This window comes from Chelonoidis abingdonii, chromosome 11, assembly GCF_003597395.2.
Source record: "Chelonoidis abingdonii isolate Lonesome George chromosome 11, CheloAbing_2.0, whole genome shotgun sequence".
Taxonomy (NCBI): domain Eukaryota; kingdom Metazoa; phylum Chordata; order Testudines; family Testudinidae; genus Chelonoidis; species Chelonoidis abingdonii.
In genome coordinates, this window is record NC_133779.1 from 8,297,618 (window position 1) to 8,313,590 (window position 15,973).

Below are 15,973 nucleotides of genomic sequence, written 5' to 3' on the forward strand. Positions count from 1 at the left end.
GACTGGAACACCCAGTCGAAAAGGGACCCTGGTGGCTCCAGTCAGCACCATTGACCAGGATATTAAAAGTCCTGTCAGTGGCACAGCAGGGCTAAGTCAGGCTCCCTACCTGCCCTGGCTCCACGCAGCTCCTGGAAGCAGCGGCATGTCCCCCCTCTGACTCCTGCAGGTAGGGGCAGCCAGGGGGCTCCTCACGCTGCCCCTACCCAAAGTGCTAGCTCTGCAGCTCCCATTGGCTGTGAACTGCAGCCAATAGGATTTGCAGGGAAGGCACCTGTAGACTGAGCAGCAAGCTGACCCACCTGGCAGTGCCTCTACATAGGAGCTGGGGGGAGGACATGCCACTGCTTCCAGGATCTGCTTGAGATAAGCGCCACCTGGAACCTGCATTCCTGCACCCCCACCATGTTGCAACCCCCTGCCCCAGCCCTGATCCCCCTGCTATCCTCTGAAACTCTTGGCCACAGCGTGGAGCACCCTCCTGCACCCCAAACCCCTCATCCTCAGCCCCACTATAGAGCCCACACCCTCAGCCGGAGCCTTCACACACCCCCTGCACCCCAACCCCCTGCCCCAGCCCGAAGCCTCCTCCCACACAATGAACTCCTCATTTCTGACCCCACCCCAGAACCCGCACTCCCAGTCCAGAGCCTGTTCCCCCTCTCACACAACCCCCTGCCTCAGCCCAGAGCCCCTTCCATACTCTGAACCCCTCAGCTCTACCACCCAGCCTGGAGCCTCCTCCTACCACCCCAAATCCTCATCGCCGGCCCCACCCCAGGGCCCATATGCCCAGGCAGAGCCTTCATCTCCTCTCACATCCCAATCCCCTGCCTCAGCCGGGAGACTCCCCCTTCACCCTGAACTCCTCATTTCTCGCCCCACCCAAGAGCCTGCACCCCCCACCAGAGCCCTCATCCGCTCCCACATCCCAACCCCCTGAGTCAGCCCGGTGAAAATGAGCTAGTGAGTGAGGGCGGGGAGAGCGACAGAGGGAGAGGGGATGGACTGCACAGGGGCGGAGCCTCAGAGAAGGGGTGGGGCCCAGATAATGGGGCAATGCTGTTTGTTTTATGTGTCTCCTTTCTCCCCATGCAGGGAGGTGTCTGCCCAGGCCCCTGAAGCAACCCTGCAGTTTGTGGCAGATGCTGCCAGGGCTCCAGCAAGTCTCATCCCTGCCCATGGCCGGGGGCTCCCATCACCTCATCATTGGGCTGGCCAGAGGCTCAAGCAACAGGGAGAACAGTCCCCATCAGGGCAGGATTTTCTGGCCTGGCTACCCAGGTCTCCTTCTGGCCCCAACACCCCGGACTCTGACGCAGGCCAACAGACAGACAAAAGATGGGAGCCGAACTCCCACCAGGGCAGTGCCAGAACAACAGGCTCTTACACTGGATCTGATCTTCAGAGTCTGAGCTGCTCCGCTCTGGGCCAAGATCCCTGTGTGGAATGAGAGTTGTGTCAGTCCCATGTGCAGCACCTGGCACTGTGGCCAGGGCCCTGCTGCCATTAGTGATGGGGGAAGGAGGGCAGCAGCACCATCACCCTCACATGGGGCGGGGGGGATGAGGCTTCCAGATTAGGGTTAGGCTCCCACAGAACCCCAGGAGAATTTGCATTGTGGGTAGCCAGGGGCTACAGCCCAGGTCAGCTCCTCAGGACAGAGTCCCAGGCAGAGCAGCAATGACTCCCCCCAGACCTGGGCATCACCTAGGGAGTAGCCCCAGAATGGAGCTGGGGGTCAAGGCAAGTTCCCTCCTACCTGTGAGTCCTGCAGCACGACACAACTACCGAGAGAAAGAAAACAGTGTTAGGGGAGCTCAGTACACGTCACAACCTGGGGCGACTGTCAGGACAGAGCCACCTTGGCGGTATGCACCTCTGCCTCCGATGTGCTGCACCTCCCCGCTGGTCTTTGGTGTCTAGCTACGCACAGATCCCTGCAGCCACAAATCCATGGAGGCAGCACAGTGCAGTGGTTAGTGCAGGGGACAGCTACCCAGAGACCTCAGTGCTGGGTGATTTCAGACCAGTCAGTTCAGCTCCCCTGCCTCAGCCAGGTTACATCCTGAAGACGTGCCCTTCACTGCCATTGGAGTGGGATTTAACGTGTCAGAGCGATGCTCTGGAATAGCCGCCCACCCCAGCTCATGCTCCACCCCACCGGCACCTACCTGTCCTCATGAGAAAACAGCCCAGCAGGCCCAGAGCCAGGCTGGCCGTGAAGGCGAGTCCCACAATGGGTCCCAGTCCTAAAAAAAATTGGAGCAGCCGGGAAGAGAGAGAAAAACAGGGGATTAGACTGGCGCAGAGGAGCCCAGGAACTGACGTGGGTGGAGCTGGGAGCATCCAGAACACAAAAGGGATCCAGGATGAAGGGTGAGCCCCGGGGTTGGGACAGGGATCCAGGATGGCGGGTGGAAGCCCCTGGGGCAGGGATCCAGAATCAGAGATGTGAGCCCCAGGGCCAAGCACACTTGAACCAAGAACCCTCCTCCCTTTATGGGATCTCATTGATTAGATCTCTTATAGGGCATCAAATTACTCCATCCCCGGTTCAGCTTTGATTCAAAGTTCCCACAGGCCTCCTGTGCTAACTTCCCCCTTTAGGAGAGGAATATCACAGCCCTCTTTCTGGGCTCTGAGCTGACATCTCGGGGAAGGGGGAGGGAGGGTTCCCCTCCTGGGGGTCCAGAGTCCCACAACCCTCCTTCCTGGGGCTGCATGGGATCATTGAGGCCAACTTCAGCCCTTGCTCAGCTTCTGTGCACCTGCCCCTTTTAACCTTGGCAGCCATCTAGGGTGACCATATAGCAAGTGTGAAAAATCAGGACACCTTTTTTTTTCCTGGGGCAGAGGGAGTATATTGGCCTATATAAAACAAAGCACCTAACTCCCACTGAAATCACTGGGTCATTAGTGACCACCTAGCACCTATGCAGATAACCCTTTCAGCACAGCTTCAGTTATAGCAGGGAAAGGGTGTTTCTGTCAGTGTAGCTAACATTGTTTGTGGACATGGTGTTCCTCCACAGGGAGAACAACTGCTTCCATTGGTGTACGGTGTGTGTAACGATTCTGTACTGTAGCCAGAGCCACCCTTTCATTTTCCCATTAAGTGATTTCGCCAGAGTTTGGAGATGTTTTGAAAAGTTACAGAGCAGAAAAAGAGAGAGAAAAAAAAAGGTAAAAATGAAAACAAAAAATCACCCCGGTCATCATTCATTCTGCTGCCCTGAGGGGCAAAAAACGGGGAATGGGGAGGCAGGGGCAGGGGAAATATTTTTCAAAAAAAAATTTGTTTTTGAAAAAGGAAATAAAAATAATTCCATTGGGAATGAAACATTTTTGGCTATTTTTGAAAGTTCTCATTTAAAGTAAAATAAAAATGTAAAAATTACCAGTTTTCAGCGACTTTTTTTGGATTAAATCCTATTATTTTGTGGAATGTTTTTCAGGTGAAATATTTTCAGCAACTCTAGTTTGACCTCGGTTAGTTTGCAGCTTTGTTTTCTGAACTGCAGCAAAGCATGTGCACAAGCACGTGAATTGCAGCCAAACTGACAATGATCACACCTGCCACTAGCACCTGGGCAGCAGCCACACTATGGGCTCAATGGTTCTTCTATTTTCCTGCTACGACCCCAAAAACCATTCACCCTGGGACAGAGGCAAGCATGGAAAAAGTCAGCACAAGAGATGGAAGTTTCCCAGAGTGAGGAGTGACTGACGACAGGGGGTTATAACAGAAATTGATTTCCCAGATTCACCCTTGTGTGATGCCAGCTTGACACCAGTGCAACACCACTGATTGCAATAGGTGACTGTGATGGAGTGACACCGACGGCAATCCATGAGGGCGCGGAGGTGAGCTGGGCCCCTCGACCATAGCTGGGGCCATGTTAACAGCCACTATCTGAATCCTCGTCACTTGGGCTGAGATTCTGTGCTGGGGCCAGCACAGGTCACCAGCCCAGTTCCTCTTTGCCCCTCTGCCCAGCAGGGTCTTCACCCCTTGTAAACACTAGCTGAGAGTATTACCGGCCACGTGCAGATACCAGGGCTCACTAGGGAGCAGATAGTGGAATGTGGGGCTGCCTGGAGATTTTACGTTCCTCAGACAGAGGTGAGCCCATGTAGCTGCCTGCCCACCCAGGCACCTGTGGCAGGGCAAAGTCTCCCTGCTGAGACCGGCATGTGCTGCCCCCTCATCCCAGCCCAGCCCTCCCGCTTTCCTACAGGGAAATCCCACAGCATGGAGCAAAATCATTTACCTTGGGGTGATGTGCCCCCTCCAGAGCCATCGCCACCTGTGGGGCAGATACACAGCGATCACACATCACTTCAAACAGCCAAAAGCCTGATACAAAGGAGAAGTAGAAGAACAACCTCAAGCAGGTTTTTCTCAACTTTTTGATTCACTGAAAATTTTGAAAAAAAAAATTGTTTTCAAGTCAATCTGAAACAAGTTTCCCCACCCCCGGATTTTTTGAAATAGCCAGTGAACAACAAAAAAATAAAAATCAGCTAGTCTTGCTGCTCTGTTCTGTACTTGTATTCCATGAAGGTTTTAATAAAGTAAAGTAGACCATGATGACACTAAACCTGCTGAGTATCTGTGTGATGGTTTGTCCATTTTCACACTCTGCCCCTCAGAGAAGATCATGATATTTTGTCTTTTAATTAGTGGGAAAAACCTGCTTTTCCTCACCATGAAACTCAACAGTGGCTGAGAGTCACTAAAAATATTGTTAAATTCCCCCCGGGGACAGAGTTCTCACCTGGGAAATGTCAGGGACAGAGAGGGAAGTTTTCACAGAATCATAGACTTTAAGGTCAGAAGGGACCATTATGATCATCTAGACTGACCTCCTGCACAACGCAGGCGACAGAATCTCACCCACTCACTCCTGTATCAGACCTGTGTCTGAGCCACTGAAGTCCTCAAATCATGGTTTAAAGACTTCAAGATGCAGAGAATCTTCCAGCAAGTGACCCGTGCCCCACGCTTCAGAGGAAGGTGGAAAACCTCTAGGTCCTCTGCCAATCTGCCCTGGAGTAAAATTCCTTCCGGACCCAACATAGTGATCAGCTAAACCCTGAGCATGTGGGCAAGACTCATCAGCCAGACACCCAGGAAAGAATTCTCTGTAGTAACTCAGATCCCGACTCATCTAACATCCCATCACAGGCCATTGGGCATATTTACCACTAATAATCAAAGACCAATTAATTGCCAAAATTAGGCTATCCCATCATACCATCCCCTCCATAAACTTATCAAGCTTAGTCTTGAGGTCAGTTAGGATTTTTGCCCCACTGCTCCCCTTGGAGGACTGTTTCAGAACTTCATTCCTCTAATGGTTACAAATCTTCACCTAATTTCGAGCCTAAAATTGCTGATGGGCAGTTTATATCCATTTGTTCTTGTGGCCACATGGGCACTTATGTTAATTAATTTCTCTCCCTCCCTGGTATTTATTCCTCTGATGTATTTGTAGAGAGCAATCATATCTCCCCTCAGCCTTCTTTTGTTTAGGCTAAAGAAGCCAAGCTCTTTGAATCTCCTCTCATAATGTAGGTTTTCCTTTCCTTGGATCATATCTGTTCCCTTCTCTGCACCTGTTCTAGCTTGAATTCATCTTTCTTAAACATGGGAGAGAACAATTGCACACAGTATTCTAGATGAGGTCTCACCAGTGCCTTATAAAATGGTACTAACACTTCTCTCAATCTCTCTACTGGAAATGCCTTGCCTGATGCATTCCAGGACTGCATTAGCCTTTTTCTCGGCCCCATCACATTGATGGCTCATAGTCACCTGTGATCAATCAAAACACCCAGGTCTTTCTCCTCCGTCACTTCCAACTGATACATCCCCAGCTTATAGCAAACATTCTTGTTCTCAGTTACTAAATTCATGACCTTACACTTTGCACTATTAAATTTCATCCTATTTTTATTACTCCAGTTTACAAGGTCATCCAGATCTTCCTGTACGATATCCCGGTCCTTCTCTGTATTGGCAATACCTCCCAGCTTCGTGTCATCCACAAATTTTATTAGCACATTCCCACTTTTTGTGCCAAGGTTAGTAATAAAAAGATTAAATAAGATTGGTCCCAAAATCGATCCCTGAGGAACTCCACTAATAACTTCCCTCCAGCCTGACAATTCACTTTTCAGTAGGACCTGTTGTAGTCTCCCCTTTAACCAGTTCCTTATAATTTTCATACTGATCCCCGTTTTTTCCAATATAGCTAATAATTCCCTGTGTGGAACCATATCAAATCCCTTACTGAAATTGAGGTAAATTAGATCCACTGCATTTCCTTTGCCTTAAAAATCTGTTGCCCTCTCAAAGAAGGAGATCAGGTTGGTTTGGCACAATCTACCTTTTGTAAAATCATGTTGTATTTCATCCCAATTACCACTGACATCAATATCCTTAACTACTTTCTCCTTCAATTTTTTTTCCAAGACCTTGCATACTACAGATGTCAAACTAACAGGCCTGTAGTTACCCAGATTACTTTTTTCCCCTCTTTCTTAAAGATAGGAACTATGTTAGCAATTCTCCAGTCACATGGTACAACCCCTGAATTTACAGATTCATTAAAAATTCTCGCTAATGGGCTTTCAATTTCATGTGCCAGTTCCTTTAATATTCTTGGATGAAGATAATCTGTCCTCCCCCCCCGATTTAGTCCCATTAACTCTAGATATCATGGTGTACCCCATCCTGTCCTAGCTCCATGACCGCTCTGCACGAAGCCCATCATGACTGCAGTGCATTACCGGCCAGGTGCAGGTACCGGAGATCACTGGGGAGAGAATTGTTCTCCTGATTATTGTCATCCTTGAGTTGGTAGCGGCAGTAAAAGGCCCCTGCACTCTCCTGAGACACTGTGTAGGGTGAGTCGTAGACGAGCGTGTTTCCTCCCTTGGGCAGGACAGAAATCTCCTTCTCATCTTTGCAGAAGACAATGCGGGTCACTGGGATGCCACAAGGGACTAAACACGATAGCATGGCCTTATCCCCTTGATGAGCTGACAGCCTGTCCAGGAACAGCCGCGGGGCAGGGAGAGTGCCTGGGGAGCAAACACACCAGTGTTAAACACCTGGGCCGAGATCCCCCACTGGTGTCAATCAGCAAAGCTCCATTCATTCCTTTGGAGTGAGGCCGATTGACGCCAGCTGGGGATCTGGTTCCATTGACTCCAATGAATTAATGCTGATTTACACCAGCTGGGATCTGGCCCCTTGGTGGTGTCACTCCCTGAGGCTGCGGTGTCTGGAGGAAGAGAGAGGATGCACTGGGAGTGTGCAGAGATTTTAGCCATTACTTGCCCCACTTTGGGGCCTGATGCCCCAGTGTATGCTCTCCTTCTAAGCCAGTGCAGTGCTACAGATTAGAAGGGTTCAGCCAGGAGATAGGCAGAGGGGCAGAGAGTGAAATTTGCCCTCATTTGGCATTGGAATTGGATGCCCCTGTGTGTATCAGCAGCTTTGTGCTGCCATGTGAACCCACATCAATGGACCATTTCTGGTGGGATGGCAGACGCTGGGGTCACTGGAGTAGCGCACAATGGCTAGAGCATCCCAGGGAGCTTGTCCCATTGGGGATGTAAAGGGTATGATGGGATGGGAGGTGTGAGTGTTACAGGAAAAGCGTCTCCCGGCTGTGTGCAAGGAAAAGCAGCCACCATCACCCCAAACAGCCTGTCTCTCCACCCACACTGGTATAAATCAGGAGTAACTCCCCTCAAGTAAATGGAGTCCCACCCGAGAGGCGGGAGTCAGGCCCCAAGACACTTACACTGATGCTGCACCGACCCCAATACTCTGAGTCCTCAGGGTCAGGGTCCAGCTCTGGTCTAAGCAGGACATGCACTCACTTATGCCAGTGGTTGAATTCAGTCCCCACTGAATACCAAATGGGTGCGATTTCCACTGCTCAGCAAGGTTTGATCTATCTCCGCTCACTGGACACCTCACGTGTCACAGTGCTGGCTACATGGTCACTGGATTTGGGCCTGAGTGATTTACATTAGGTGCTGAAACTTGATGGGACAAATTCTCAGTTGGTGTAAATGGATGCGGCTCCTTTGACTTCAATAGAGATGAACCCGTTTACACCAACAGAGGATTTGGTCTGATCGTACTCCGAACGAAGTTACAAGGAATTCTACCACAGGAAGCAGATTTGGGTTTTGTGTGTCAGAGTTAAAAATGGAACCCAGGAGTCCTGACCTCCCAGTGATCTGCTCTAACCCACTAGACCCACTCCAAGTTCTGACTCCTAGCCCCACCGCACTCATTATTAGGCACCTTCTCTTCTTCTAAAGTAACTGACACTCACCGGGAGATCTACACATTTCCTGGCTTGCAGCGAGCGAACCTTTTAAATAAAATACAAATTCCTGTTAGTAGTGCAGCCAGATGTGCGGGAGAACACTTAATTCAGTTTAAAATCAATGGACAGTCTCCAAGCAAGGCAACATACTGACACAGGCTGGTGACAGCTGTGGAATCCCCTCCTTTAAATCTCACCTGTGCAATAAACTGCATTTGTTAATTAGACTCTTCCAACTAATCCCTCTTCCTTGCAATGGCTTCTCACCCACCAAGCTGTACTGCTGAGTAAAGGGGTCCTAGACCCATGGATTCTCAGGCCGGAAGAGACCATTGTGATCATCTGGCTCTAACCTCCTGCAAAGGACTGTCCAGAAAACCTGACAAGGTGATTCATGCATCTAGCCAAGAACCTATGTTTGAGCTAGACAGCATCTCTTAAAGAGGCATCCACTCCTCATTTAATAACTCCAGGTGACAGAGAATCAAACTGCTTCCCTTGTTAATCTTCTTCAGTGGTAAATGAGCCACCCTCCCTACGTGGGCCTTATTCCAGTTGGAATTAGTCTGTCTTCACTTACCAGCTGTTGGCTCTCATTCAGACTTTGTCTGCTTGATTAAAGAAATCTACCTCTGCTGTCAGAAATCTCCCTGCAGAGGGGATTATGTGCTGTGATCAAGTCACCTTTTAACCTTCTCTCTCATCAGCTAACCAGACTGAGTTCCGCCAGCCTCTCAGTGTCAGGCAGCTATTCCAGACCTTGCATCATTCCTAAAGCTCTTCCCCGAACTCTCGCCTTTCCCCCACATGTGGATCAGATAAATGAGTGATTTAAAATGGCCCTGGCAACACTCAGTGGTGGGTCCATACTAGGGCGTGGGCCTGCGATTGCACAGACATTGCAGCTGTTAAAATATGTGGATTTTGCCTGAAGGGTTGAAAGTGCTTTAAATCCCCTGATATAGAAAACAATAAGCAGGGAAAAGTAAGAGTGTGTGGCGGTGCTAGGGAGGTACTGGGGACCAGGGGTGTGTGTGGGTGTGTGGGTGTGTGTGGGGGGCGGAGACAGGGCTGGCACAGGCCTCTGTGGGGTCTAGGGCAGTGGTGCCAGTCTAACAGCCCACCTGGAACATGCCTCTCAGGACTAATTAAGCAAACAATACTCTGCCTGTCTCCTCTCAGCCTTCTCCTAAAGCCCGACCCTGCCCGTTGTGCCCATACTCACAGAGAAGCCATAGGCCCAGCAGCAGGATCATGGGGACAAGTTGTGATAACCTCACAGTCTGGCAATGCCACGGTGGCATCTGCCTCTTGGGGATCCAGGCGCCGTCTCTCAGGTTCTGCTCCTTAGTATCTCAGTGAGAGAAATGCCGTGGCTCTCTGATCTGGCTTCTCCGCTGCTGATCTGCAGGGAGCAGAGAAGCCACAGGCGCTCTCTGATCTGCCACGTGCTCCCCAAGGTTCAGAGAGAAGAAAAGCCACAGACCCTGTGGCTGAAATGGGGCTGTGTCTGCTACCGGCCTCACAATGGCCAGGGACCTCGCTCCCTGGTGAAAGGGGGAGGTTGCTTGCACAGCTCCTCGCTCACGGGTTGGGCAGATTTTCTGTTGTTCTCAAATGCTGAGGATTAGGGGGTTGATCAGACCAGCCTCTCTGAGCCCAGCTTCCCACCTTTGGGGTTTGACAATGGATCAGACCAGCTCATCTGAACCCAAATCTTCACCTTTGGGCTTGATACTGGACTAGACCAGCCCCTCTGAGCCCAACCTCCAGGCTAGCCCAGAGTGAGAATTACAGAGCAATAGTGGCTTTTCCATAGTTATTGCAGCAACAAAGATTCTGTTTAAAGCAGAATTTTAAACTTTGCCTAAAATCCTCAGAACAAGTCAAATCCACCTGAGAAGTGGAAGCCTGGGTGAGTGGCTGAGGCAGAGTGTGTGAAGGAAATCTGAGGCCCTTTGAGAAAGAGGTTCTCCAGACAGAGCCCCTAAAAATGGAGCTGTTCCCAAAATAACAACAAGATTGTAGGGTTAGGTGTTGAAAAGGCCCCAAAGGAGTCGGGCCCTCTTACTCCTGGGCTTTCACAGCAGTCAGTGCCTCAGATGTTCAAGCCCCTTTGGAAATTCCTCCCCTAATGTCCTGTTGTCAGAAATGGCAGCCATCTTTACTAAGGGCAGCTTCCCTTTCACATCCCAAGGGTATAGTGACATGGCCCCTATTTCTCTAGAGGGAAGCCTGTGACTTTAATGCCATTAGAAAGAAAGCCTGAAGCTGTCCAGGGGGAAGATGATTGCCATGACACTACAGCCTCGAAATGTGAAACTGAAGTTGCCCCTAGTAAAGATGGCTCCCATTTCTCTTTGTTACCAATAAGATTGAAGTTACAGGCTGCCTTCAGGGAAAATGGCTACTACGTCATTGAGTACTGTGGATGTGAAAGGGAGGTAGCCCCTAGTAAAGGTGGCTGCCATTTTCCATTGTTTCTGCTAGGACTGAAGACGTAGTCTGGCCTCTGGGTAATGGTTATCATTTCCCTAAAGCCTTGAGAGGCTGCCCATAGCACAGATGTCCAATTTCCTCGTTGTTTTCAAATGGAAGTGAAGCCATAGGCTGACCTCAGAGAAGATGGCCCCCGATGTCCCTGATGTGGCAGAGAGGTTGCCCCAAGTAAAAGTGGCCACTCTTTCTTATTGTGGCTGGCAGGATTGAAGACTGTGGCTTCAATTCCCTTAGAAACAATGGGAAATGGTGACCATCTTTATTTGGGGCACCCTCCCTGTCATACCCCAAGGTGTCACTGATATGGCAGTGTCAGACCCATTGGAAACATAACGATGCCTCCATTTCCCCCATGCATGAGCCCCATCTGCTCCTGTGCTCTCCCCCCACTAATTCATCTCATTCTCCAGTTTGTTCCATTTCCCCAGCAGGGCTCTCCGGGGCTCTTTATAAAGAAGCACCCAGTCCCCTCCCCCCACCAGACAATCCCCTTGTCCCTTTCCTAGCCATGTGGGGGCGTCACTGCACCTCTCCCCACACTGCCCCCATGCCCTGGGAGAGGCCCCTGTTGAGCGTTGTGCCTCCATGTAATTGGCAGGATGCTGGATCCAGAACACCCCATGTCCCATCCCTTTCTGTGTGTGGACAACGCTATGCCCAGCTGCCCATGGGCAGATCACAATGGGGGTGCTGGGATGTCACTTGGGGTGTGTGGCTGAGTCACATGACTATCCCCACAACATGTGCTGTGTCTGTTTCTGGATGATGTTCCCAGGTGGCTTCCACAGGTCCCAGCCCAAGGTTATAAATAGGATTCTCAGAATTCAATTTTTGTTATAATTTCATCAGATAATGTCAATATTGATTTTAAAGGGTTTTTTTTAACATTTCTTATCAATTTAAATGTTCACTATTGGTTAAAATCATGGGTTTTCGGCAACATTTTTATGTTTATTGATTTGTATTTCACAGTAGAGAAAATTACAACGGGGGTCAGACAATAATTATTTAATGACAATAGACACTGAGATTCAAAAGGTTAAAGTTTTATAACCATTAAAACACAAATTGTCATAATTCTATGTCAAAATATACACAGTAAATATCCTTAAATCAGCCTCTAATAATGTCTCACACAGCATTTCTCTTACTTTGCTTAACTGCAAGTTTCTAATATCATTGATGGAAATATTTTCTCATGAGTTTGGGTGCCTGCTGGGAAATTGATGTTTGCTGACATTTATCAATAACAATCAAATCCGCCCAAGTCTAGTTCTATACAGAGCCCCGCACTGCCTGTGAGGCGAGCAGAGAGACTGGGCCGTGGTTACTGGCTGTGGTCGCTGTTCCCAGTGCAGGAGTCTCTCCCCCCGACCCAGTCCCCACAACCCGGCAGTATTTATAGGCACACAGCCCCAGAGCAATGCTGCTCTTGTGATGCAATGACCTCCCTGTCACTCGTCTGCCGTGCTCATTTCTGTTTTGGGGATGGTCGCTGTGCTGCATTCTCAGCATGGCTGAGGGGCTGGAAGAATAACCCCAGTCCAGCCCCTGGTAGAGCAGGTGACAGTACATATTGTTCCAGGCCTGGTCTGACACAGAGTAAAACACCAAACTGCAGCTTATTTTCTGTAACCACTTTGAACCATTTCATATTTAGGCAACAAATATTTCATACTCTTTACAGCTTAAACTTGTAGAACATGCCTGTAATGCAGAGCAGAGGGTGGTTCAGGGGGCTGTATGGAACAGGGCTCATACTTAAATGTCTGCCCCTATGCTACAACAACCAAGGGTAGAAATCACAGCCTCTGGGGAACAGTGTGTGTGCAGGGGGGTGAGGGTGGAGGGGTCCAAAGAGTTCAGCTGCTGTGACAATTCCAGTTATCACTGTGAGCTCACAGCGCTCCCTTTGGTCTGTGCGGTACCGGGGCAGGGCCCACAGCTGTGGCCTGCTGGATCCAGCTCCCTCACCCCAAGCCGGGCTCAGCAGGAGTGAAAATTAACCCTTATTAAGCAAATATGTCTCTGGTCAAACACAGGGGCTGGATCCTGGCCTGTTGACACATGCGTGACCCCAGGGTAAAGCTGCTTCAGGCCAGGGGGTTCTTCTGGATTTACACACACACACACTGGTGTGACTGAGGAGCAGGGCAGTTTGAGGAGATGGGCCATGCTCACCAGAGCCGCCCCAGGACACAGACACAGGGAACAGGAGCTGGCCCAGCCACCAGCCTGGGAAGAGGGTGAAATGGGTGGGTCTGGAGTTAAGCTAACGCTCATAGCCCATGGCAGGGGACTGCTTGGTGTCCCACATTTTCAGGGAACGCCCCCCCCCACCAAAGTCTGATCAATGAGTTACTCTCCCTGAGTCTCCTGGACATTTTTCTGCACAATGGCATAACTCACAGTCCTCTCTGTAATCCCAGCCAAGCCTCCAACCTGCCCAGGACAGGGGGAACACCCAGAGCCATTGGTCACCTCTCCTTCCTCTTCTTGCCTGCCATTCCACCAAGAGCCTTCCAGATCATACAGAGTGATGGGTCTTTTCCTCAGGATGCAGGTGATGATTGGGGCAGACGCCAGCAGGAGCAGGACCAGGGCAGAGCGGAGGATCCAGACCCAGAGCAGGATAGCAGGCCCTGGGACAGAGGATGGAGCAGGGTTAGCAGTCTGAAGCTGGAGGTGAACCTGCAACATGAGTCCTGCTGACAGCCTGTCTGGAGGGGCCTCTGCTGAGTGCTGGCCCTTCTGCACAGGGGACATTGCACCTGGCCATGATACATCGGGGAGCCTGTGAATGTCCCACAAGCCCAGCTGTTTAGAGGCCTCATGTCTGGCTCCTAACCCCGGAGGGATCTCGCTCAGCACTGGTTCTTTGCCACCCTGTACTCAGTGCCAAGGCAGGTGCAGCTGGGGTCGGCCCCTCACCTGTGCCATGGAGCTATTTCCAAGAGGCAGCACTGACACCATGGTCTAGGGTTACCACGTTTCAAGTTCCCAAATACAGGACACTACTGGGGGAAGAGGGAGCTGAAGGGGGAGGGAAGGGACAAAGTTTCTTTCTGCTTTGAATGGGGAGGGAGCAGGGCCCCGCAGCAGGCATAGCATCACCTTCAGAGCAGCACAAAAATAAGGGAGGCCCAAAAGAGAGGAAAATCCAGACGTATGGTAACCCTACCATGGCCTGCTGCTGACCGGCGTGGGGCAGGATCACAACTTGGCAGCCACTGGCTCCCTGGCCAGATATTTGTGCCTGATGCTGCGTCACAAAGCCAGAGACCACATGAACCCTGACATTGCTGGGCTCTTCCCCAGGCCCCTGTCCAGGCCATCGCTAGGGGCTCTGGGACAGGAGAACTTGTTAGTTCATTTATCTCCTGTCTCTGCTGCCTGTGGAATCTGAACACTCATCTCTGCCACCGCCAGGCTCTGCACAGCTGTGACCCCCAACATCATTGGGTAAGAGCCCAGCTCCCTCCACACCGCTAGCTACAACATGGGGAAATGGCACTCCTCACCCTCCTGAGGAGCAGATGATGGCATGTGGGACTTTCTAGAAATTTTACATTCCTCAGACAGAGGTGAGCCCATGTAGCTGCCTGCCCACCCACGCATCTGTGGCAGGGTGAAATCTCCCCACTGAGACCGGCATGTGCTCCCCCATCATCCCAGCCCAGCCCTCCCGCTTTCCTACAGGGAAATCCCAGAGCATGGAGCAAAACCATTTACCTTGGGGTGATGTGCCCCCTCCAGAGCCATCGCCACCTGTGGGGCAGATACACAGCGATCACACATCACTTCAAACAGTCAAAAGCCTCACACAAAGGAGGGGTAGACAAAGAACCTCAAGCAGGTTTTTCTCAACATTTTGATTCACTGAAAATTTTGAAAAAAAAAATTGTTTTCAAGTCAATCTGAAACAAGTTTCTCCACCCCCGGATTTTTTGAAATAGCCAGTGAGCCAAAAAAATCAGCTAGTCTTGCTGCTCTGTTCCGTACTTGTATTTCATGATGGTCTTAGTAAAGTAGACCATGATGACACTAAACCTGCTGATATCTGTGTGATGGTTTGTCCATTTTCACACTCTGCCCCTCAGAGAAGATCATGATATTTTGCCTTTTAATTAGTGTGAAAAACCTGCTCTTCCTCACCATGAAACTCAACAGTGGCTGAGAGGATGAGGATTAGTCACTAAAAAAATTTTGAAATTCCCGCAGGGACAGAATTCTCACCTGGGAAATGTCAGGGAAGGAGAGGGAAGTTTTACATCTTAACTCTAGATATCACAGTGTGACCCCAGCCAGTCCCAGTCCCCTGACCCTCTGCACCAAGCCCACCATTAGTGCAGTGCATTACCGGTCACGTGGAGGTACCGAGGGTCACTGGGGAGAGAATTGTTCTCCTGGTTATTGTCATCCTTGAATTGGTAGCGGCAGTAAAAGGCTCCTGCGCTCTCCTTGGACACTGTGTAGGGTGAGTCGTAGATGAGCGTGTTTCCTCCCTTGGGCAGGACAGAAATCTCCTTCCCATCTTTGCAGAAGACAATGCGGGTCACTGGGATGCCACAAGGGACTAAACACGACAGCATGGCCGTGTCCCCTTGGTGGGCAGGCAGCCTTTCCAGGAACAGCCGCGGGGCGGGGAGAGTGCCTGGGGATCAAACACATCAATGGTAAACACCTGGGGCCAGACCCCCTACTGGTGTCAATCAGGAAAGTTCCATTCACTCCATTGGAGCAGGGGCAATTTACACCAGATGGAAATCTGACCCACAAGCCCTCCAATCCCTGCTGCGCTTACAGGAAGCAGTCACTCACCGGGAGAGCTGCAGATTTCCTGGCTCGAGACAAGGGAGCCTGTGAAATAAACACAAAGGGGTCTCAGTGCAGGAGGGGAGGTGGAACGGGGAATTAAAGTGACTGGAGCTGGAAGTAGAGGTGCATCCTCTAAAGGAAAGTGAGTCTCTGGCCTTTGAGGTCTCAGGCAAATCTAGCAGCAGCCAGTAGAGAGAAATTCAATCCCAGAATAACGATGGGTCCCATTCCACCCCTGGGTTTATCCCCTCCCCGGGTAAGCTCCCTGGAGCCAATTTCCTCTCACCACAGGGGGCATT

At 50.6% G+C, this 15,973-nt stretch overlaps 1 protein-coding gene across 1 annotated transcript in view; it reads right to left on the bottom strand.

Annotated features, from left to right (window-relative positions):
- Window positions 1–15,448, bottom strand: part of LOC116823142 (scavenger receptor cysteine-rich type 1 protein M130-like) — a 91,621-nt gene extending 76,173 nt beyond the window's left edge. The window contains 3 exon segments of the mRNA XM_075071251.1: window positions 2,175–2,252; window positions 6,799–7,092; window positions 15,217–15,448. Of these exon segments, the coding sequence (XP_074927352.1) occupies window positions 2,175–2,252; window positions 6,799–7,092; window positions 15,217–15,448 (604 nt within the window).
- Window positions 15,449–15,973: the final 525 nt, after the last annotated feature.